We start from the raw sequence: 24956 nt of genomic DNA on the forward strand, positions 1-24956 counted from the left end.
CTTGTATGTACTAAACTGGGGATTCCTGGACTGCAAAAATGGAGGGGAACCTTATTAGTTGTGAATTGAGTTCTGTTGCTGTTACAGAGACCCCAAATTACAGAGGTGTAAACATGCTAGAAGCTTAACTTTCTCTCACATAACAGTCTGACCTAAGTAGTCAGAGCTTGTATGGTGGCTCCATGGTGTCTTGACCCATGTTCCTTCTGTCAAGTGGCCCCACCATCCTTAAGGAATTGCCCCAACTACATATTTAAAGATGGCTGCCACCTCATTCTCATTATAGCCCAGAGGAAGAAGAAAAGGGAAGAAGGTTTGTTTAATTCCTCCAAAAGGGCATGGTCTGGAAGTTCACACATCACTTCTGTTTATATCATATAGGCAAGAATTTAGTTACCTCCCTATACTTAGCTGCCAGGAAGGCCACATCTAGCTGCAAGTAGGCCAAGATTTCAGAAATTCACTTGATGAAGATGTACGCAAGGGTCAAGATAACTGAGAAACTATTAAAAGCACCCAGATTTTGTGTATTATTCTTTTTAATGTTGCTTACTCCACCAGTTATTAACTCCTGGTAGCATGCATCTCTTGCTGGCTCTCCAGGAAGTCCTAGGACAGTGAGGTCTGTGCTTTTCCTCTTTGGCCAGGTCTTGCTCGGGCAAAGTCTATTCCCAGCCAGACATACTCTTCAGAAGTTGTGACCCTCTGGTACCGCCCTCCTGATGCCTTGCTGGGAGCCACTGAATATTCCTCTGAGCTGGACATATGGTAAGAAATAGTGTCAATAAAATGAAGAAAATGTGAGTTGTTTTACCCATTAGAACTGCTTTATAATCTGAATTGCATTTTAAGTAATAATGTTAATAATGACAATCATGTTTATATACAGAAACATAAAGTGCTTTCAAATATGTATCTCATTTGACTTTTGCAATTATTCTGTGAATTTTTATAGTTAAAGAAATTGAGACTCAGAGAGATCTTGCCCAAGGCATATTCTGAATTGGATAACTCTCCTCCTAGCTCTTCTCTTCAGCCTCTTGTCTTTCCCTCTTGTCCTCAGAGAAACACACACTCATGCTCCCCAACCACAGATACACAAACACATACACACATCTGCACACTAATGCTCACACATGCCCAAGTACAGTTCAGAGCTTAGAGAAAAAGGCACACAGACCATGATTGAGCAGACCCAATTTTCATGCCAGTTCTATTAATTATTCTGGATTATGTTATCTTGAAAACTCATGTATCTTCTCTGTGTGTTTCTCCATCAAAAACAATTTTTAATGTTTATTTATTTTTGAGAGAGAGAGTGAGCAGGGAGGGGCAGAGAGAGAGGGAGAGAGAGAGAATCTGAAGCAGGCTCAGTGCTATCAGTGTAAAGCCCAACATGGGGCTCGAACCCACTAACCGTGAGATCATGACCTGAGCTGAAATTAAGAGTCAGACGCTTAACTGACTGAACCACCCAGGTGCCCCTGTGTTTCTCCATTTTTAAAATGAAGGTAATAAACTCTTTCCATGAGGGGTTAAATGGGGCTATAGTATAAGTATAAGAATCAGATAAGCATTTCCAAGTAGAACCACCTCACTGGGGAGGCTCTTAGATTAATGGAGTGCAATAGTGACTGTGGGATCACTCATCATCCTACAACGGCAGTGTTATGTTATCAGATCTTATTTTTGCTAATATCTCGGTCATCTGGGGGCCACAGTTAAATGTGTGGTGACTTTGCAATCATAGCCATCCCCTCAAAGTTAACAAAATGTATGGACATCCTTCAGTTCCTTAGGAGGTCTTCTATAAACAAAAAGCCTTGTTTTAAAAAAAAATCAATAATAGATTTTTTAAAAATTAAACAGTATTGGGGCATCTGGGTGGCTCAGTCAGTTAGGCGTCCAACTTCGGCTCAGGTCATGATCTCACGATTTTTGGGTTCAAGCCCCATGTCGGGCTCTGTGCTGACAGCTTAGAGCCTGGAGCCTGCTTCAGATTCTGTCTCATTCTCTCTCTGCCCCTCCCTCACTTGTGCTCTGTCTCTCTCTGTCTCTCAAAAATAAATAAATGTAAAAAAAATTTTTTTTTAATTAAACAGTATTCTAAAAAGGCTAAACTAAGCTTTTGGATTTCCAAAAGAATTGAGAAAGGTTGCAGAAATATTCCTCCAGTGTCTCTGGAGTCATTGATTTCCCAATACCTGGTACCATTTCTAGAAATATCACCAGCTAGTCAAAATCCTCCTGAAACTGTCAGCTCTCACTGCTCTGCACTGTCACTTCAAAGGCCTGTGCAGGCTCTGGCTTTCTCAGCGCTTAATGATTACTTCCTAGTTGTGCTTCACAGACAAACTGAAACTTCTACTCATCACTTCTAAACTTTGTTTTATTATGGAACATTTAAAACATTCAAAAAATGTATCATATATATACATCAGTGATTCTTGACCAGGGCCAATTTTACTCCCCAGGGACATTTGACAATGTCTGGAGACAGTTTTTATTGTCACAGCTGGGAGGCGGGTGCTATAGGCATCTAGCGGGAAGGGCCTGGGATGCTACTAAATATCACAACAAAGGTTTATCCAGCCCCAAATATCAACAGTGTCCAGACTGAGGAACCCAATGTAGATTAAGAAGCATAATAAAGTGAGCTTTGTGCATCCACTCCCAATGTAACAACTAGAACATACTGCCACATTTACCTGTGCCCCTCTCCCATCAACCTGTCCCTCCACCAGATGGGCTCCTAACTTGAATTTTTTTCTTGTCACCATTCCCTTACCCCTTTCAAAAATAATATTTGCATTTTTGATAATGTCCTAAAGATATTGTTTTACTTTACCTGCGTTTGAGTTTTTGTAAAAATTGTATTATATTGGGTTTTTTAAAACGTTTATTTATTTTTGAGAGAGAGCGTGCGTGTGCAAGTGAGAGAGGGGTGGGGGGTGGGGGGTGGGGGGGGAGACAGAGAATCCCAAGCAGGCTTCACACTGTCAGTGCAAAGCCCCCCAGTATTATATTGTTTTTAGCTTTCTGTGCTTGCTTTTTTCCACTCAAGATGTTTCTAAGATTCATACATGTTGATCTATGTAGTTATGCCTTATTCCCTATCGATGAACATTTCAATTATTTAGTTTGTTTTTCTGTGTTTTGTTTGCTTTTGCTGTTATGAATATACTTGGTACTTATATTTAAGGATTTCTCTAGAGTACTTACTTAGTAGATTTCCTATGTCATAGGGTATATGAATGTTCAACTCCTGGAAATAGTGCTGAATTATTTTCCAAAGTAGTTCTAACAATTTACATTCGAGCAGTGTATTATAGCCCCTTATCCACATCTGCACCAACTTTATAATCAAGCAGGTAGTATGGTATGTTGTGATCTAAATTTGCATTTTCCTAATTACTAATGAGGTTGGACACCTTTTCATGGATTATTTGCCATTTGTATTTCTCGTTTATGAAATACTTACTTGTGACTTTTGCTTATTTTCTTTTGGTCTCTCTGTCTCTGTCCCACTCTGTTCCTCCCTCCCTTTCTTCCTTCCTTTCTCCTTTTCTTTTCTTTCCTTATTTCTTCCTCTGTTTCTTTCTTCCTCTGTTTCTTTCTTTCTTTCTTTCTTTCTTTCTTTCTTTCTTTCTTTCTTTCTTTCTTTCTTGATTTATAGGTGTTCTTCTATTCTGAATATTAATCTTTTATCAGGGATGTTGCAAGAAGTCTCCCCAGTTCGTGGCTTATGTTTTCATACCCTTAGGTTGTCTTTTTGAATAAAAGTTCTTAATTTTAATATTGTTGACCTTATCAGTCTTCTATTTTTGGTTAGCCCTTTTGTTTCTTGTTTAAAAAAATCCTCTCCTTGAGGTCAGAATGATATTTTCTAATACATTCTTTAAAAAGTTGCTGGGGCACCTGGGTGGCTCAGTCGGTTAAGCATGCAACTCTTGGTTTCAGCTCAGGTCATTATCTTACGGTTCGTGAGTTTGAGCCCCATGTCAGGCTCCGTGCTGACACTGCAGAGCCTGCTTACAATTCTCTCTCTCTCCCTGTCTCTCTGCACCGTGTGCACTCTCTCTTTCTCTCTCTCAAAATAAATAAACTTAAAAAAATAAATTTATAAGTTGTAAAGTTTGTCCTTTCATTTTAAATCTTCAATATATTGGAAATTGACTTTTGTCTGTGCCAACCAGTTGACTCACCCATTTTCTTCTGTGATCTGCCATAGCCAATCTCTCATATATCAAGTTTCCATGAACGCAGAGGTCTATGTCTGGGCTCTCTTTTCTGTTCCACTGGGGTCAGGGGTTGGTGTCTCTGTCTCAGGACCAATGTGCCACTGTATTAATTTCTATAGCTTTATAATATTTGATATCTGGTAAGACAAGTGTCCCCACCTATTTCGTCTTCCTCAGGAGAGTCTTAGCTATTTTCCCCTTTGATTTTTCATGTATATTTTAGATTAGTGTTTCAAGTTTCATGAAAAATCCTAGTGGGATTTTCACTGGAATTGCATTGAAATTATAGAACTCTCTGAGAATAATTAACACCCTTGTAATATTGTTTTCCAATTTTTAAACATGGTGTATTTCTTCACCTGTTTGGTTTGTCTTTAGTGCCTTTTAGTAGTTTTATTATTTTCTCTCTAAGCTTTTACATATCCAGAGCAAAGATCCTTAAGTCTATTTCTATTGTTTATTGTTTCTTTTGGTTCTTGCATATGGTATCTTTTTCCCCTGCATATTTAGTTGTTTTTGACAGCAATATGCTAATTTACCTTGGAATTTCATTTGTGGGATTTTTTTTTTGAGGCCTTGAATGAGGTAGGTTTCCTCAGAGAAGATTTGCATTTGATTCTTCTAGGTGCATTATTTAAGAAATTAATTTTTGTATTTTATATAAGTGTTGGTCTGCCACTCAGATCTTGATTTCCTGATACCATTCCCTACTAAAAAGAACTAAGACTTTTTGGAGAACTGGTCAATTCTAAGGCTGGGGCAAGGAAAGTATAAGATGAGCCAGAAACATGTTATTGGGCCAGAACATTTTTTTACAAAGTGGTCAAAAAATGGGGGGAATATGTCAAAATGACAGGGAAGCAACTTGAAGAAATGCCTAGTGGCCAAAGATGTACAATTTGAGTAGAATTTGATTTATAATCAAAGTAAATGATGTAGGTAATGGATTATAAGCCACTGAGTAAAATAAGAATGTGTAAGTCCATACTAAAGATAGCTAGCTAACTGGATAAGAAAGGAAGCATCTCCTTATAGTAGAATGCCAACTAATAACTGGAGAAGAAATGATGGACTTAGAAAATCACTATTTTGCAATATGGTAGTGATTGGTTCAAACAAGAATTAACAATGCTAAACTAGAACAGAAAGTTTGATTAGGAATAAAAACTTTTCATAGTCTCAGAGTACATCTCCACAAATTACTTATCACTTACAAAGGAAAAAAAATAGTAACTTTATAGAAAAGAAAAAAACTTGGCAGATACCACTTTCACCAAGTGATTAGAGTTAATATCATCAATAATGGCACTGACTGACACTGTGGGCCTCTTGATATGAGGCACTGAGAAGGATACAATATCACTTAGGAGGTTTTCCTGCAAAAAATCACAACCTGAATCAAATGATGAGGAAACAACCGATAAATTCCATTTGAGGGACATTCAGCAACATAACTGGCCTGTACTTTTTTAAAGGGTTGTAGGGGAGGGAAAATTTCCCTTTGTCCTTTTAGAGTCTGTGGATGAACCCGCAAATTGACAACAGATTAATGGGAGAAAAGCATATAAATTTTATTTGATGTTAAAAGTTTTATGTGGCATAGAGGAGGGGGCTTTATAGAAAGAAGAGAAAATGCCCAAAGAGGCAGCTAGGCTCGGAGGCTTTTATCCCATTCTGACAAAGAATGATAAATTTGTAGGGAAGTGATAAGACAAAAGAAAGGGGTTTCTGGACTCTTTAAGGGCTGTAAATTGTGGGATAAAATCCTCACAAGGGGAATTTATGCCCTATTTTCAGGCAGATAGGGGGAGGTGGAAAGCTCATCCTATGTTTGCTTTTACTCAATTGCCTTCAGCTCAACATAATCTTTATACCAGAGTGACATATTTTGGGGTGGCATATTTTGATCCCCCTACTAGGTCAAGGATTTAAAAGGCAAAGAAAGACTGAGGAATTGTTTCAGATTAAAGAAACTAAGGGGATATGCCAACAGTGCAATGCATGGTTCTACATTGGATCCTGGAGGAAATGGAGCTAAAGAACAGGACTCAGACAAAAAGTGAAATTTATATATGGACTGTGGATTAGATAGTAGTATTGGGCCACTGTTAAATTTTCTGATTTTGATAATTGCACTGCTGTTATGTAAGAGAATGCTTTTGTTCTTAGAAAATGTGAAGTATTTAGGGGTGAAGAATTTGATCTGTAACTTACTCTCTACTGCTTCAGAAAAAATAGAGAAAAAAAATGAAAGGCAAAACGTTGGCAATTGGTGAACCTGTTTGAAGAGAGTTCATTTTACTACGCTTGCCACTTTTTTTTTGTTTAAAATTATTTCAAAATTAAAAATCACCCCCCAAATTGAGAAAAACCTGGTGTTTCACCAGAGATAGTGTAAGTAGCACTAACCTAGTATGTGATCGGTGTTTGCAAATATTTCACATGTTTGAGAAGAATGCAGATTTCTGAATTGTTGGGTACAGGTTTTTACATATGTTCAAAAATCCAGGGTTAATTGCATTATCCAAATCTTCTTTACATCATTTTTGTCTGTTTCACTTATCAGTCAAAGGTGTGTTGAAATTGTTCACTGTATTGTTGATTTGTCATAATTCTGTTCATTTCTGTTTTATGTACTTTAAAGCTATTTTCATTAAGTGCAAATAAATTTAAAACTGTTCATTATTCCTTTATGCATTTTAGATCTTACTTTTGGGAGATTCCTAGCTGGCTCAGTTGGAAAAGAATGCAACCCTTGATCTCAGGGTTGTGGGTTCAAGCCCTACACTGGGTATAGAGATTACTTAAAAATAAAATCTTTTTTAAAAAATCTTACTTTAGGAATAATTTCCTTTCTTTTTTTAATTTCATTTTTAAATTCACTTTATTTTTTAATTTTTATTATTTTTTTAAAATTTACATCTAAGTTAGTTAACATATAGTGTAATTATGATTTCAGGAATAGAATTTAGTGATTTATCACTTACAAATAACACCCAGTGCTCATCCCAACAAGTGTCCTCCTTAACTCCCCTTGCCCATTTAGCCCATCCCCCCACCCAAAACCCCTCCAGCAACCCTCAGCTTGTTCTGTATTTAAGAGTCTGTTATGGCTTGTCTCCTTCCCTGTTTTTACATTATTTTTGCTTCCCTTCATTTATGTTCATCTGTTTTGTATCTTAAATTCCACATATGAGTGAAGTCATATGATATTTGTCTTTCTCTGACTGATTTATTTTGCTTAGCAATTACATTCTAGTTCCAACCACATTGTTGCAAATGGCAAGATATCATTCTTTTTGATTGCTAATATTCCATTGTGTGTGTGTGTGTGTGTGTGTATCACATCTTCTTTATCCATTCATCAGTCATTGGACATTTAGGATTTCTCCATACTTTGGCTATTGTTGATAGCACTGCTGTAAACATTGGGGTGCATGTTCCCCTTTGAAACAGCACTTTTGTAACCTTTGGATAAATACCTAGTAGTGCAATTGCTGGGTCGTAGGGTAGTTCTATTATTTAAAAAAAATTTTTTTTTTTAGCATTTATTTCTGAGAGACAGAGCAAGACAGAGCACAAGTAGGGGAGGGGCAGAGAGAGGGAGAATCCGAAGTAGGCTCCAGGCTCTGAGCTGTCAGCGCAGAGCCCAAAGGGGGACTCAAACTCACAGATTATGAGATCAAGACCTGAGCTGAAGTTGACCACCTAACCAACTGAGCCACCCAGGCGCCCCAGCGTAGTTCTATTTTTAATTTTTTGAGGAACCCCCATGCAGTTTTCCAGAGTGGCTGCAGCAGTTTGCATTCCCATTTTCCTTTCTTTTAAAGTAAATCTTCTAGAATTTTCTTTAGCGTAGGCTAATCAGTGGCAAATCTGTTTCTGTGTCTTAAGATAAACTCTAATTGTTGAAAAGTAGACTTGCTAGGGATGTAATTCTAGACTGATGCTTATTTTTTCTCAGAACTTTGAGGATATCATCCCCCTGCTTTGTCTTCCATTGTTGCTGTTGTGAAGTTTGCTTTTAGCCTAATTGTGGAGAAGTTTGCTTTCAGACCTCTTGCCATTCTTTTGTAAGTGATCTCTCATTTTATCTAGACATTTTAAATATATATTTTTTTGCCTTTATTATTATAGAGTTTTCACTTTAAGGTGTGTGGTGTGGGTTTCTTTTTACTTACACTGCTTGGTATATATTGTGCTTCCTCTGGTTATGAATCGTGTCTTTAGTTGGTCATTTCCTTTGAATGTTCCCTCTATTCCCTTCTCTCTTTCTAGAACTCCAGTGAAAGATTACCAAAACATGTCTTTCTATTATCCATAGCTCTTATCCTCTCTTTCATATTTCCTGTCTCTGTAAATTTCTGTGCTGCATCCTGGATAGTTGCCTCAGCTCACCTACTGGTTCTTTAAGTCTGTCTTTTTTTTAAACGTTTATTTATTTATTTTGAAAGAGACAGAGAGAAAGCAGGGGAGTGGCAGAGAGAGAGAGGTAGAGAGAGAATCCCAAGCAGGCTCTATATCATCAGCGCAGAGCCTGACACAGGGCTCAAACTCACAAACCTGAAGATCATGACCTGAGCTGAAATTAAGAGTCAGACACTTAACTGACTGAGCCACCCAGGTGCCCCGAAGTCTGTCTTCAGCTACATATCCCTTACCTTTTTACTGAATATACAAAAATGCATGTTTTTAACATTTCATTGATAAATGTTTCATGAATTTAACCATGAATAATAATAACACAAAGTTGAAATTCAATTATAGTTAAAATTATTGTCATTACTCTTATTCATTACATTATTATCATTGTTTGCCCAGTAAAACTCAAAAAGTAATATAAAAATAGAACAACAGACATCTTCCATTGAGTTTACTATTATTTGTTCACTCTCTGCATAATTGTTAGATATTGAGTGTTTACACTGAGATTCCTTTTCACCCATTTTTTGGTTCTTTTCAGAGTGGTAAAAGGGGAAGTAAGTAGGGAGGAGATTTCCAATTGACGAAGGAAGAAAAGGAGGAAAAATCCTATTGTGCTAGGTCATGAAACCCCATAGGGTACAAACTGAGTGCGTTTTTGGAGGCAGTGGGCAAGTATTAGAGCCTTTGTCTTAAAGAAACTAATTGTAACACAGAGTGCCAGAGCCTCATTCACAGTGAGCCCTGGTGGCAGCAGAGTCAGCGGTGGGGGGGCCAGGGAAAAAAGTTAGATTATGGAAAATAGGACATATTGGTTATTCTCAACCATTACAACCAATGCTCTCTAGTCTCCCAACATTGTCTCTTTTTTCTTTCTGCCCCCTTTTCAGACCTTAAAAGATTCTATTAGCAACTTTGATGAGAAAACTTAATGTTTTAGGATAATTACACTATTTTGTTTTTGTTTACTTTTTTGTCTTATGTTAAAATACATACAACGTAAAATTTACCATTTTAACCATTTTAAAATGTGCAATTCATTTGCATTGAGTACACTCACATTGCTGTGTAACCATCATCATTATCCACCTTGAAAATTTTTTTCATCATCCCAAACTAAAACTCTGCGCCCATTAAACAAAGACTAACCTATTACTCCCTTCCCCCAGCCCCTGGGAACCACTATTCTACTTTCTGTCTCCATGAATCTGACTCTTCTAGGTACCTCATATAAGTGCAATCATACAATATTTTCCTTCTGGGTCTGGTTTATTTCACTTAGCATAATTTTTCAAGGTTCATCCATGTTATGGTAAACTGATTTTAAAGAAAGATTGATTTTGGCACACAAAGTGTTCTATTCAAAACTGACTTCAGGCAGCTGCTGGTTTTAGGACTATGAAAAGTTGTTCCTGTCTGAGGGATTGCAGATTTCCTGCTACAAACTTCCAAATATAAAGAGCGGCCCAGGGAAAAGCAAATGGAAATGTCATGTCACTGTCACACATTCTGTTATTCTGAACTAATTTCAACAGCGAAAAATGAAATACTGATTCATTTCTCCCAACAACATTTTTGTATGCTCCTTACACCTCTGAAAAACCTAAAACTCCTGAGATGGTTGATTTCCCCAGAGATTGCCTAAGGAATTTGAAGAATCTTTTCCTCTCTTATGGAAGAATTTGTTCATGCTCAGAATAAAGAAAAAGTTAGGAAGACAGCCAGAAAAGGCAGAAAACCTGGAAGCTGTTTCCTCTAATTTGACTGAAGAACCACAGTTGGAGCAATAAAATGACTCAGTGCATCTCTCCTTTCTGGAAGGATTCACTGGTTGATGTCATCAGGTTTTTCCAAGCATAGGAAGTTCCCCTTCATCTACATGGGCTGCCCCGAGTGTATCTCCACAGAGCAGAAATCCTCTGAGAAGCCTGAAGATAGGAAGGGTAAGAAGAAGAGGTAAGAAGAGGCACAGGAATGAAGATTTAAGAACAAAACAGAGGAGAAAAAGGAAATAGGAGCTGGTTTCTTATCTGGACCTAAATGTTCAGAATATTTTAAATGTTTGCCTAAGGCTAGACTAGGGGTGGACAAAATAGATGATAGTCACACAACTTGTTTACAAAGCAAATTAAAAATAAAATAGCTCTGAAAAACAACTGAAAATAAATAGGATGATGAATTGTATAGTTTTTAAAGAACAGTGCTTACACCTAGAAAGCATCTTCCGTTTTTCAAACTTAAGGTGCACAGATTCATTTTCTTACCAATGCATTGATATTTATGGTACTTGTGGATATTCCAGGTACTGAAATATAATTGATTTAGGAATTTTGTTTGTCTTACAAGTGTCCTAAGTAGGCACATGGGCACCTGCACGTGAGCACTGTCTCTAGATATATGTATAAATATTAAAAATATGAATAAGTAGCCTTAGACTCTATATATTTGTCAGGTTAGAAAGTTTTAATCTACTGCTAGGTGAAGCTTAAAAAGAAGGACTCAAGAAAATGCCAGTAAGGCACCAAGCATACAAATGCAAATGGAGAATTTCAACCAAATATTAGCATATTATTCTATAACACAAACACCTTGTGTTACTCTGTACTGCTTGCATAATGGCCTTAATGTCCAGCTTTGTCCAATATTTTACACAATTTTGTACACTGTCCTAGTGGAGTAGAAGACAGAGGACACTAAAGACAAAGGACACAAAGGACAGAAGTAACAAAAGAACTTCCTTATTGGTTCCCTACAGCCACCAGTATGAAAAAACAAGTGTTTTTCCAAGCAATGAAAACCTTTGGAAAGGAGGGAAAAAGTGGACTACAGGTTTAAACCTGGTAATGACTATGGTTTTGAACCTTGTTTAAAATGCCATCAGGTCTTCTAGTGGCTTGTGAGCCCCTGGTGTTTCTAGAAGGTATTAGAAGGGGCACCTGGGTAGCTCAGGTTAAGCATCCGAATTTGGCTCAGGTCATTATCTCACCATTCCGGAGTTCGAACCCCACATTGGACCCTGTGCTGACAGCTCGGAGCCTGGAGTCTGCTTTGGATTCTGTGTCTCCCTCCGTCTCTGCTCCTCCCCGGCTCACACTCTGTCTCTCTGACTGTCTGTCTCTCTCTCAAAACTAAATAAGGGCGCCTGGGTAGCTCAGTTGGTTGAGCATCCAACTTTGGCTTAGGTCATGATCTCACGGGTTATGGGTTTGTGGGTTTGTGGGTTTGTGGGTTTGTGGGTTTGAGTCCCGTGTCAGGTTCTGTGCTGACAGCTCAGAGCCTGGAGCCTGCTTTGGATTCTGTGTCTCCCTCTTTCTCTGCCCCTCCCCTGCTTGTGTTCTATCTCTCAAAAATAAATAAATGTTAAAAAAAAAACTAAATAAACATTAAAAAAATTTTTTGTAGAAGGTATTAGGGTACTGGATGGACAGTTAGCACAAGTCTTCAAAAACCAGTGTATTTCCATTTCTATTTTATATCAATTAATATACAATTACATATATTTTACACACACACACACACACACACACACACACACACACACACACACACACATTTTTTCATTTCAAAATGAAATGGTTTGAGACCTTTCAAGCACATATAGAGAAATGTCATGGGCAGTGGCTGGAGACCATTTGATGGCATTCACCAACTCAGTTTCCTAGTTGGCTTATCTTATAATTGACGATTGCTAGCAATCAGGATGGTTTTTGACCATTTGATAGTTTTCTACTACTTTTATTTTCCTCCACCTTTCCTAAAAGCAAAAAAAAAAAAAAACAAAAAACAAAAAACAAAAAACAAAAAAAAAAAACAAGAAACAAAAACACCCATAGATTCTAAAATACAACCTGATGAGGAGCTTTAAAATGGCAGTAATTCTAAAAATTCACCTCAAGATACTATTCCTAGATTCTTTTTTTCTAAGTTTATTTTATTTATTTATTTTCAGAGAGAGAGAGGGAGCATGCACACATGGGGGGAGGAGCAGAGAGAGAGGGGGAGAGAGAATCCCAAGCAGGCTCCATCCTGTCAACATGGAGCCCCATGTGGGGCTCAAACTCATGAACTGTGTTCACCAAATTCTTAAATTACATTTGTCTGATCAAAATTCTTGTATCACATATCAAGATGTCTCTTGCACATGAAAAATCATTAAAAAGTAAATATAGTAGTTGGTATACCCAATTGGCTTTTTAAAATTGCCAATAAAGTGATATCTTTTATGTATATATGTACAAAATTCTAAAATTTACCCAGTTGATTATTTTAAATGCAAACCAAATATTAGGTCATGGAAACTGTTTTTGTCTTTTTTGACATGATAAAATACAATAACATTTCAATTTTCTTTTTAATATAAATTCTGTCCTCAAACCAGACACAAGATAAAAATTATTCTTAAACTTGTTTACCAAGAAATCTGCTTTCTCCAACACAATCAATTTAAACTGAATAAATTGCATGTGTCTGCAGTCAGATGGAAAAAATAAAAATTTATCATATGTAATAAATACATATGAATAATATTAAAGACCATATTTAAAATGAACTTGATAATACATTTTTAATAATATGATGATCTATAACAAAATGTTTTACTTAACTGTCCTTCTTTATCATGCCACATAAGAAAATGTCAAGGTGATTAAGGGAGTGTGCAAGATTATGTGTTACAGTGAAAGGAAATTTGGAGTTGAAGGCTAGGACCATGAGGATAATCACTATAATCAGTCACCTGAACCATTTTTATCTCTCAAAAGACTTATATGAATAAAAATGTGTATTATTAGCAAAATAAATCTTACCCCTTACTGTCCCTCAGCAATTACCCTCCAATTTGACTACATAGGAAATAAATTTTATATTTCACCCTATTTCATCTATTTTGAGATGCACAATTTCTGCTAAATCAGGATGTACCTTATAATCAGTAGCGTCTTACCAAAGCCGTCAGCCAGGCTGCAGTTATGACCACAGCTACCATTGCACATGTGTGAACATCAAATGTCAGCATCAAAAGTTGCAAAATGAGTGTCAGTGACTTGGAAGAAAGTCTTGCAGACAGGAGAGCTTTTTTTTCCCCCTTATTTTTAACTAGGAACCAAATGGTGGTGGAAAGGGAGTGAATCAGACATGTTTAGCAACATTTTTTCAGAAGGAGCCAAAAGTAGGTTAACTCTACGTAATCGCAAGGTCAGCTTAGGAGCCCAGCACCAATGACTCTTAGTTTTCTTATGGATTATTTTAAGAAATGCTGCATCATCAAACTCCTGATATAGAGGATGATCCCATGGATAAAAACAGACATCAAAGAGTCTGAGTCAAATGCTGAATGTAACAAAGTTTTAGGAGTACCCAAACCAATTTATTTTTCTTACTGTTCCATTTTTTGCATGTACGAGTATAATACATGGTAAAATAATCTCTCTAATTAAGTTTATAATAGCCCTTGCAGTAGCTATGAAAGAAACATTCTGATTGTGTCGTGGTTCAACTTGCAGCGTTTTTTGTTTTTGTTCTTTTTTTCTTAATCATTACCTATATTAATGGTGCCTCTTACAAAGATAGCATTTTAGATTCTGTGAAAAAAAGCAGTCAATTTGGAGATTCTGTACTTTCCCCTCGTCTCATAAGATGGATAATGAACTTGAATGAGTTGAAATGTTTGTTATCCATACTCTGTTCCTAAATGCTGGTTGCATACCATTTTAATGAAAAGCTGCAGGCTGTTCTTTTTCTTTTTCTTTTCTCTTTACCAAGACTTTTAATAGCATATGTCCCCTGTTTAACTCTCCAAAATATTTACTGGGTGGAGAAATACTAGTAGTTCAGTTTCACATGTATGGTTTCCTTAAGAGTGTCAGACTGACTCTTGTTTCCTTTGCTAGGGGTGCAGGCTGCATCTTTATTGAAATGTTCCAGGGCCAACCCTTGTTTCCTGGGGTTTCCAACATCCTTGAACAACTGGAGAAGATCTGGGAGGTAAGAGAGGAATTCCTCTTAGGAAGAAGAAATATCTGCAATTCAAACTTTGAACCAAATTTGTTTTAGAGACAGTGAAGTAGTCCATCTGCTTTGAGATATTATGCCGCATATTAAGGCTGTGGAAACTGTAGAATTTGCCACAGGTGTAAGCACCTGGGGAACGAAGACATGGTCAGGAAACTCCCTGTTGTCTTGTAGCAGCCCCTGAATCCACCTGCTCGCTCTCATTATTTTCTCAACTTCCCGGGACAATTGCTGCTGTGGCTATTTAGGCACATCCCTGCCTTGCCACCGTCAGCTCTAATTCCACCATATATTTGGCCCTGCGTCCTTGTCAACAGAAGATGAGACAGTAAATATCCACAGAACCCTGATAAAACAAAGACTTACCGTGTTAGGGTGAGAGAAGTATACTCTTTATTGTGCTCTTCCAAAACCTAATTCCTAAGGTGTGAAGTGCTTGGCTGTGTGTAGTTCCATTTCTTTCCTTATTATTTATCCAACTTCATTTGCATCACAATGCACTTCACTCTTTTGTCTCTTGTAGTTTGTATGCCACATAGTATAGTCATCCATATATTTTTCTCTCTTTTTTTGGTGATTTTTTTTCACTGTGGTAAAATATACATACCATTTACCATCTAACCATTTTTAGGTATATGATTCATTAAGTACATTCATGCTGTGCATCCATCACCACCATCCAGTTCCAAAAGTTTTTCATCACCTGAAATAGAAGTTCTGTACCCATTAAACATTAATTCCCCATCTTCCTGCCTTCTGGCCCCTGGTAAGCTCTCTTCAACTTGCTGTCTTTAGGAATTTGCCTATCCTGGGTATCTCCTATTAGTGGAATCATACAGTATTTGTCTGGCTTATTCCACTTTTATTTATTTATTTATTTATTTGTTTACTTATTTTAAATTTGTTTTTGAGACAAAGAGAAAGCACGAGCTGGGGAGGGGCAGACAGAGAGGGAGACAGGACCCGAAGCAGTAGACAGTGATAGCAGAGAGCCCCATGCAGGGCTCGAACTCACAAGCTCATGAGATCATGACCCAAGGTAAAGTTGGACACCTAGCCAACTGAGCCACCCAGGTGCCCCATATTTCACTTATATTCTAAAGGTTCATCCATGTTGTAGTGTGTGTCAAAGTGCTTTAAACTACACTGTTGTCATCCCGGATCCTGCTCCCTTTCAAGTTTGCTTGCTTCAAGCAGGCATCTGGAGCATTCTTGCTAACGGCCTCTGATAATGAGTTTCTTGAGAGATATTGCCAGAGTGGGGTTTTTGTGTGTAAGTGAGGAAATTTGTCTCCTCTTGAACTGCTTTAAAATTTTGAGGTAGAGACACAGTTTTGTTATCACAGTCACCGTTCCACACTCTGAGGACAAAATGAGAACAAGTCCCCACATTCAGCAGTGTGCTGTCTTATATACTACTACAGTTCAAGCTGGTTAGAAACTTAAACATTACAAACAGCCCCTGAATTAGTGTTTCACTAAACATGGTCTACATGGATGAAAATAGGAAAGCTCTTTCAGGTTCTGTGATATTGGATGTAGGAGTTGGCTCTTTGAAAGTAATAGGTCTGGGGTGCCTGGGTGGCTCAGTCATTTGAGCATCTGACTCTTGATTTTGGCTTAGGTTATGATCTCAAGGTCACAGGATTGAGCCCTGCACTGGGTTCTGTACTGAGTGTGGAGCCTGATTAAGTTCTCTCTCTCTCTCTCTCTCTCTCTCTGCTCCTCTCCCCTGTTCATGCTCTCTCCAAAATAAAATAAACAAACAAATAAAAAATGAAAGCAATGGGTCCATTCTACTCTCCTAATCTTTAACCACAATATCTCTTACATTTTCCTGAGATCTCACTCTCATTCTTAGGAATGAAAACAAAATGAGAAATTCTGAATCTTTATTTTGCCGTCTTTCTAAAATGCCTGTGTGTGTGTGTGTGTGTGTGTGTGTGTGTGTGTGTGTTCATCTGAATAGCTGTCACCTCTTTCTGATCAACTTTTTAGAAATCTAATTCTTGTAATAAGTGTTTTTAGCAAATGATCCCAGATACAGTTCTAAAATCAGAATAAAATAAACTATGCAGACTTTAAGTCCACTAATCAAAATGTCTTCAGTTTCCATTCCAACAAAGGCAGAAAACCGCCCTGTGCAGCCCACTATGATTTCAAACATAGCACTCACTGGCTGCCTTTTAAGAGCCTTCAGGGAGGGAATAAATCAACAATTTTTGGGTTTCAGTTTCCCAGACAGCGAAGCGGAGATTTAGTAATTTTCTCAAGTGAAACGAATTCAATAACTTTCAAATAGAACCCGAGCATCAAATTTCTAAATGAAGGAGATTGAATTTTTAAACTTCAAAAATATCAAGCTTAAAGTTTTTAGTATAATATTAAAAATTGTTTGGTATCCACTTTGTTGGCTTTAATTAAACATAATACAAAGTAACCAATAATTCTAGTAACTGTCACCTTAGAGAAAATATGGATGTGGTCACTATTGATTGCCTTTGTCGCTTTTTCTTCATTGTCTTTGCGTTCTTTTCATTGTGCTTTGCCAGCCACCGGTATGGGTGCCTGCGAATCACTTGTTTACATGCACATCTGTGCAAATATATAAGATGGTAGGTTAAAAAAGAAGAATCAGCTTCCCATCCTCTGGCCGTCTCCCACAAAAGAAGAATTAGTCCAGTTGATTTTTCAAAATGGATTCCAGGATTCTTAGTGTTCCCTCAGGCTCAGAGTGGTTGATAGGAAAAGCCTATAATCCTCTCAGTAGCTTTTCAGTTTGTTTAGGGAATGGATCAAAGAAAGATTTTCCTGGGTGGCATGATTTTTTTATTGTATGAGGGAAAATAGCACTTCAGTGTCTTTTGTTTGAGGACAGTCTTAGCCGGCACCACAAAATGTACCTCTCAGCCAGAGTCCTAGTCAGCAAGCTGGTAGACATTAAGATTCTGGATTCTTCATTGATCATTATTAGTCACTGTTGGGCAGTTGACTTCCTGCCATCAATTGGGCTGGTATCTATATCTAGCATTTTGCAAATGGATTTATTAGATTCTTTCTATGAGAGATGCTTCTAAAAAGAGTTATGCTGAGATATGCTTCTAAGAAGAGTTATATTGGGTAGTGGTGTAGTGAAAGCTACTGATACTTCACTAATATTTTGCAGAAACAATGTTATTTTAGTTCCCAGATATAACTGACATAGGGCTTTTAAGGTGAAGGTAAAAGAATGGTAAAATGATGCCCACAAAACAACTCACAGTAAAAGCACTACCCAAAATCTGAAGTGTTTGACTTTGTACGCCAAAACACTTTTATTTTCATATTAAGTAAAACTGGGGCTTCGATTTGGTAATCCAAGGCATAAGTGAGTTCTTTTTCAAGTGATGTTGTTACTTTTACAACCCACCGGTTAAAAGTCAAATACCACATTCCAAGGTGCCAGGCCACCAAGAAAACAAGGTGAGATGAATTTGGTAGAAAGGACTAGAGTTAGGTTTGGGATCATTTTTAGCCAACATTCCACTGCCTAAAGGTCAGTAATCCAAATCCTTTTTAATTTGAGCACATGGGAAACAGCTGAATGCTCATGCTGAGGCATAATTCAGGCTAAATGTCTTTTGTTGTGGGGGGTGTATTTTTTTCATCTAATGGAAGGCAAAAGGACAGTCATTCCTGCCTTTTTATATTCCCAACTCCCAAAATAGCATCCTGCTATATAGTGACCATGCAATAGATAGTGATGAGAATATGACTTTAAGCAAGGCTGTATGATCTGCCTCAGAATAAGAACAAGTGAGTTAGTGAGGACACAGGCTCAGGACCTGTATTCATGTTCTCCCAAGAAACAGAACCAATGGGATGTACAGAGATACATAAGAATCCTTTATTATGGGAATCAGCTCATATGATTATGGCTGAGATATGCCATCTGCAAGTTGGAGAACCAGGAAAGCTGGCAGTATAATTCAGTCTGACGCCAAAGGACTGAGAACTGAGGGGATGCTGGTGTAAGTTCCAGAGTCTGAAGGTCAGAGAACCAGTAGCTCAGATGTCTGAAGGCAGGAGAAGATGGATGCCCTGGCTCAAGAAAAGAGAGAGAGAATTTGCCCTTCCTCTGCCATTTTATATGGGCCCTCAACCAATTGGGTGATGTCTGCTCACATTGGAGAGGGCATATTTCTTTACTCTGCTGATTCAAATATTAATTTCTTGGAGCACCGGGGTGGCTCAGTCGTTTAAGCATCTGACTTCGGCTCAGGTCATGATCTCACAGTTCGTAAGTTCAAGCCCTGCATTGGGCTCTGTGCTGACAGCTAGAGCCTGCTTCATATTCTGTGTCTCCCTCTCTCTCTGCTCCTCCCCTGCTCTCTCTCTCTCTTTCAAAAATAAATAAACATTAAAAAAAAACAAATACTAATTTCTTCCACAAACACCTTCTTAGACACACCCCAAAATAATATTTTACTAGCTACTGGGCCTCCCTTTGCCCAGCCAAGTTGGCACATAAAATTGACCATCACAAGACCTTAAGAATACACTACAGTTTTGCCCACAAAACTGCAAATGGTGGGCACTCAAGTTTCTTTCCTGTACATCAGCTGGCATAATGTGACATATGTAACAAATTCTTCCCTGTTCCCCCTTGATCTTTCACATCTCCTGCCTCACCTTTCTTTGTCTTTCTTTGGCTTTATATAGGTGTTAGGAGTCCCTACAGAGGATACCTGGCCTGGAGTTTCCAAGCTACCTAACTACAATCCAGGTAATATTGATTTGAGTTTCTCGAATGCCCTGAGAATTAGCAATGTGAAAACATTTGCCACACAGATAGGGTAGCCTTCTTTTATTGTTAACTCAACAGTAAAGATGGGTCTAGGTGAATTTTTACATTCCTATATTCCCTGCTAATCCTTTTATGAGAAGGACACTGAAATAGTAGTTGAGGTTAGATCAGTTCTCCAACTCTATACAACACAAGTAGCAAGCTGCATAAGAATTTGGAATGGCTGTTGCTGTGGATTCCACATCCATTTCCAAATATCCAATGACTCAAAAGAACTCAAAAGATGGTCTCATTTTTGAGCCCCATGACCATTATTGACTTTATTTGTTAGGTTCTTGTACCTCATAAAGTATTAAAAGAAAGCTAATATAACAGAGGGGAGGTAGAGTCTCATTAGGCCAAGGACTGGCCAGGTAAGATGTTTCTAGTTTGCACAAGAGTTCCTCCATTGTCTCTGGGCCTAACACTTAGTCATTCTCATCATTCATTTGGTCCTCCAAGACTGGCTCCTGGGAATGGATTTGGAAGTGTTGGAAGTGTTGCCTTTGGGAGAAGTCTTTGAGAAATGGTCCCAAGGCCATGCCAGAGAGATCAGATTACCCAGTAGTCATTCAAGGATGTTGACACTGAAGGAAGGAGACAAGCAATGAGCTATAGGATAAAGGATTATATCAGAGGCTGGGGAAGCAAGTAATGGCTACAACAAAGTTGAACTCTTGCTGGCAAGATTAAAGGGGAGGTAGATATGTACAGATAAAGACAAGATTGGCATGATTATGGCTCAAGTCAGATTCTCTAGTCTTTGTGTTCTTATAGTGACCCATCACTAAATATGGACTTTCTCCAAATTGTTGTCATTACTAACTTTGGTATGGGATTATTCTAAAAGGGTCTCATGAAATCAATAAATTGTAGGAAGTTTAAAAAAGCAATTAAGGGGTGGGGGAAAGGGGAAAATGGGTGAAGGGCATTGAGGAGGACACTTGAGGAGGGGACTGGGATGAGCACTGGGTGTTGTATGTAAGCGATGAGCCACGGGAATCTACCCCAAAAACCAAGAGCACACTTTACACACTGTATGTTAGCCAATTTGATAATAAACTATAATTTAAAAAAAAAAAGAAGAAGTAAAAAGAAAAAAAATTAAAAAGCAATTAAGGAGCATAACAGGGGCACCTGGGTAGCTCAGTTGGTTAAGAGTCCGACTTCAGCTCAGGTCATGATCTCACCACTTGTGGGTTCAAGGCCCATGTTGGGCTCTGTGCTGACAACTCAGAGCCTGGAGCCTGCTTCAGTGTCTCCCTCGCTCTCTGCCCCTCCCCTCTTCAAAAATAAAAATAAACGTTTAAAAATTTTTGTAAAAAAAAATGGAGGCTAACAAAAGACATGAGAGGCAGGGGATTTTTTTTCTTCTTTTCTCCATCATATAATACTTACACTCAAACTATTCCTAGGGAATCAGGCATCTTGAACTGACCAGGGTTATAAAAGCCCTACAGCAAGTGAAAGACTAACTGTAAAGTCATTTCAGCTGCCTTATGAATAATCATATGCATTGCTAAATGGCCTTAGGGTCATTTACAAATAGTTTACCATTTCTAACTATTTTGCTTGAGTTTAGCACCTGAGAAAAATGCCACTCTGGCCATAAGGTTTAGAATAATGCCTGGTCCTTTTGGTCTGAAATAGAAAAAAGAACAGGCTTCTTGTAGAGACCATGGTCCAGTCTGCAATGGTTCTATCTCCAGTTGCCATGGTTTCTAGGAGAACCTGGTTCTATTTTCCCACCCTGCCTATACCTCTCCCTACCCACTCTCCTCTGCAGGTAAAAATGGAAACCCTCAGCTTCCTACCATGGATGCAATAAGAAGTTTAGGGTCACAAATGGGTTATAGAAAACCATTTAGATGATGTCAGTACTAAGCTGCCATGGTGAGCATATGCTATTCCTCCAAACTTCAAACGTTTGGGTTTCAGGTTGGTTCAGGCAAATAAGCAGTGATCCTTAACACAGAATGCCTTGGTGAGAACAATAATGATAGAAACTTGTTCAAAATGCTTCCCTGCCAGATTCTGTACTAAATAAGATAACTGGCTCCCAATAAAACAGCAAGAAATATGTTGCATTTTTCATTTTGCTGTCATTTCAAAGTAATGTGCAATTTTTTATTTATGAAGAGAATTCTCCAGGCCCAACATCAATAGTGTTCATACCTTGCATTGTTTTTCTACTAGGGATTCAATTTAATTCAAATAAGCCAAAAAATTTTGAACACCCACTATCTGCCAGGTGCTATATTATGTGTTGGGTCCGCACAGACAGATATGGTACCTTCTTGGATCTCTGAGAACTTGGGTTTGTATTCATTCATCTACACTCTCTCACCAGCTCTCCTTATTAGGAAGGGTGATCACTTGTGGGCCCGGCTTCCATGGGTTTGGGCAATGTGTAGCTTTGGGCCAGGCCGAGCTTATGAAAGGAAGAGAGTTGTAAACTTAGCTACAATGAGGATGTCTAACTCTGTATTTGTGAATCTTAAAAGTCCAGCATATCTTGAACATGGGGTCAGGACTATTGATAATCATAAAGACTGTGTTTTAAAAGGGTCATCATTTTTTTTCCAGGACTATTCCCTTATATCGATTGAGAAGACCCTTTGAACCTTCCCGCACCCACCCCCATCACTGAACTGCCAATGCTGCTTCCACACATTTGAACTCCAGTGATTAAGAGAACAGAACAGGGTATGGGAGCCAGAAAAATATCACAGAGAGAACAGTAATAGTATCCTGGGTGAGATTTCCATTCCTTTCCTTTTCATCCTAAGTAGTGATAAGAGCCCCCAAACTTGGAATGCAACCAGAACCGAGAGCTCAGAACTTGGGAGGACCATCCAGTGTCCATCTATGCCTACTCTACCCTTGCCCAGACCTTGTCCGGACTAGATCTAGGAGGACAACACAGTTTCTGTTTGCATAGGTTTAAAAAAACATCTGGTGCTGATCCACCTGGACAAGTTTCTCTGGCCGCTTGTTTTCTTGGGACACTAATGAGCACGACTGTAGGTTTTTAGCCATCATCAATTCAGACTCGTGTGCCTGATTAAATCTGGGCAAGGGAAGAGAGGTATATAATTTTAGACACTAGGCTTCCTCTTTCTTTCTTTTTTTCTTTCTTTCCTTCCTTCCTTCCTTCCTTCCTTCCTTCCTTCCTTCCTTCCCTCCTACCCCCCATTTTAAGCAAGCTGGCTGAGAACTCTGTGTCCTCTACTTCAAAGGGCCAGTTGTCTTATTTTGATGTGGGCAGATTGAGAAGTAGGCTTTGAAAAGTAGGCTTTTTTTTGTTTAATCTTTTCTCCTGGGATAGCTTTCAGAGCAATATATCCAAGTGTCAGTAAGGGGGTTCTGACGAGCACAGATTCCCAGACTCTCAGCAGGATCATTCTCTAACAGAAATATAAAAGTGAAATATTAAAAACCCTGGAACGTGAACTCCATCTGCAGAGTAGCCAGTGGCTTGCCTGCTTGCACCATGGGAAAAAAAAGATCTTGAAAAAAGAGGGAGGAGAAAAAAGTGCTTTGAGTAAGAGGTTTACAGGTTTAGTAGAGCATAGTAACATCCCCTCAAAGAAGTGGGTGTTGCTCTGTGACCCCCCAAAATGCTCTGCCTTTGACTCAGCCGCCAGAACACTCACCCTCCCCCCCACAAAACACCCCCTTTTCACATGCTAACTGAGGCGCCTGTGATTGGCTGAACAATAAACTGGTCACACTTGCTAAAGGCCTGCCATCTTTCACACAATTAGCCAAGACACATTAATCAAACTGGCGGTGAACTGGGGCTGTGCTGGCCTCCAGCGCGGGGGAGGGGAGAAGTTTTGGTGATCCCTTAATAAGAGTCCATAGGAAGCAATAATAAAGAACGACATGCTGGAGGCGATTCTACTATCAGAAAGTCTGAAAAGGTTAAAGCCCCAGTTGATGCCCCATCTGGGATGTACTGGGTTTATGGCAGAGAGAATCTCAGAAGCTTAGAGCAAACTGGATATTGGTCTTGGCTAAAATCTGCTCATATAAGACAGTAGTGTAAATTTTTAAAGGTAGACCCCTATAGACAATTTTACAAAGTTCCCTGGTGCTCTTAGCATCACCTCCAACCCCCCCCCCCCCCACCAAATGTACTCAGGAGTCCCTCCCCTTTTGAGCCTAAAGCACTTTGAATCCAACTAACCCAATAGGAATAAAGCATATATAAGAAATAGAGAACCATTTAGAATCAATTAAGGCTGGCAGGGTGTTGTTCCTAAACTAAGTATTTGGAGGACATAAAAATAGTTAATTTTGAAAGAGGAAAAAAAAAATAACATTTATACTTTGAGTGGTAATATCTTCATTCTTTTCTTTTCCAAATTCCCTTTAAATAGATTTTCCAATGGCAATATAGAGCTAATAAGATCATACCTTAGAGACCAGTTTGCTACAGAATCGTGTAAGGCTTTTAGGAGAACCAACTAAATATTTAGACGTTTCTCAGTGAAAGTAAACGGAGGCCTTACTCCTCTGGAGGTTGTCCAGTCACCATCTCATTAGATGCAAAGATCCTGTGATAAAGAAAAACTTTTTTTTTTTGTGCCCACATGATTGCAGCCCAGTTGTGGTTTTTAATGTGTCATTGATTGTTTCATCCAACTCCTTTTGCTCCACTGAAAGGGTCTGCCGTGGCTCTGTTTGCTTCCTTAAACATGGGTTTTGAAAGCGCTCATGCTGTGTGAGCTCAAATCCTAGCATTAATGTACTGCTGGGTTCATTTCACTACACTCAAAAGCGCTGAGTTTAAATCCCTCTCAATTCCATTTGAAGCACCAGAAGACTTTATCCTCCTCCACTAATGGTTCCAAGTTTACATCTAGATACTGGGGGTCAAGGACAGGAGAGGATTTAGAAATAACAGTGCATGACATTAGTCAATGCATTTGCCAAATTGGCAATTAGTTCCTGATGTGCGTGCAAAGCATTTTATTCCTGTCTCTTTGATGCTTGTTCCCATTGAGAAGGGAATAGAGTCCGCAGAGGCCTTCAAACTTTTAAAGAAATATCTGCTGAAAATCATGCCTGATTTGTGACATGAGCTCAGCTGCAGGGAAGCATCCGGGATTATCCTGGTTCTTTCAGCCCCAGGAAAGAACACTGCACATGGAAAGATTTTCCACTGGAGGAACTCAGTGGAAATCAAAAGGCAGGAAAGCAGTACTAAAAGCCCTGCAGGGACCCAGAATCAGATGTACTATAAACCATAGGCAAAGGGATCCTGCTGACGCCCAGTTATTTTCAGGACGCCTGCTTTTTCAACTTTTGACCACCAGGTGGAAGCAGGAAACAACGGGCATGGAATACGGACAGCAGATAGCATTACATTAGAGCAATCTAACCTCACTCTTGGAATGTTTTAGTTTGAGCTGAAATCCAGTGTGAGAGCTTCATCTGACTTCATCTGACAC

The 24956-nt window shown here is 38.6% G+C and overlaps 1 protein-coding gene across 4 annotated transcripts in view; it reads left to right on the forward strand.

Moving 5' to 3' along the window:
* Positions 1-24956, forward strand: part of CDK15 (cyclin dependent kinase 15) — an 84379-nt gene that overhangs the window by 26772 nt on the left and 32651 nt on the right. For all 4 annotated transcript variants that reach the window (XM_045480769.1, XM_045480770.1, XM_045480767.1 and 1 more), the window contains exons 8-10: positions 648-768; positions 14552-14645; positions 19374-19437. In XM_045480769.1, the coding sequence (XP_045336725.1) occupies positions 648-768; positions 14552-14645; positions 19374-19437 (279 nt within the window). The remainder of the gene's footprint in view (positions 1-647; positions 769-14551; positions 14646-19373; positions 19438-24956) is intronic.

The sequence above is a fragment of the Leopardus geoffroyi genome, chromosome C1 (assembly GCF_018350155.1).
Source record: "Leopardus geoffroyi isolate Oge1 chromosome C1, O.geoffroyi_Oge1_pat1.0, whole genome shotgun sequence".
Taxonomy (NCBI): Eukaryota; Metazoa; Chordata; class Mammalia; order Carnivora; family Felidae; genus Leopardus; species Leopardus geoffroyi.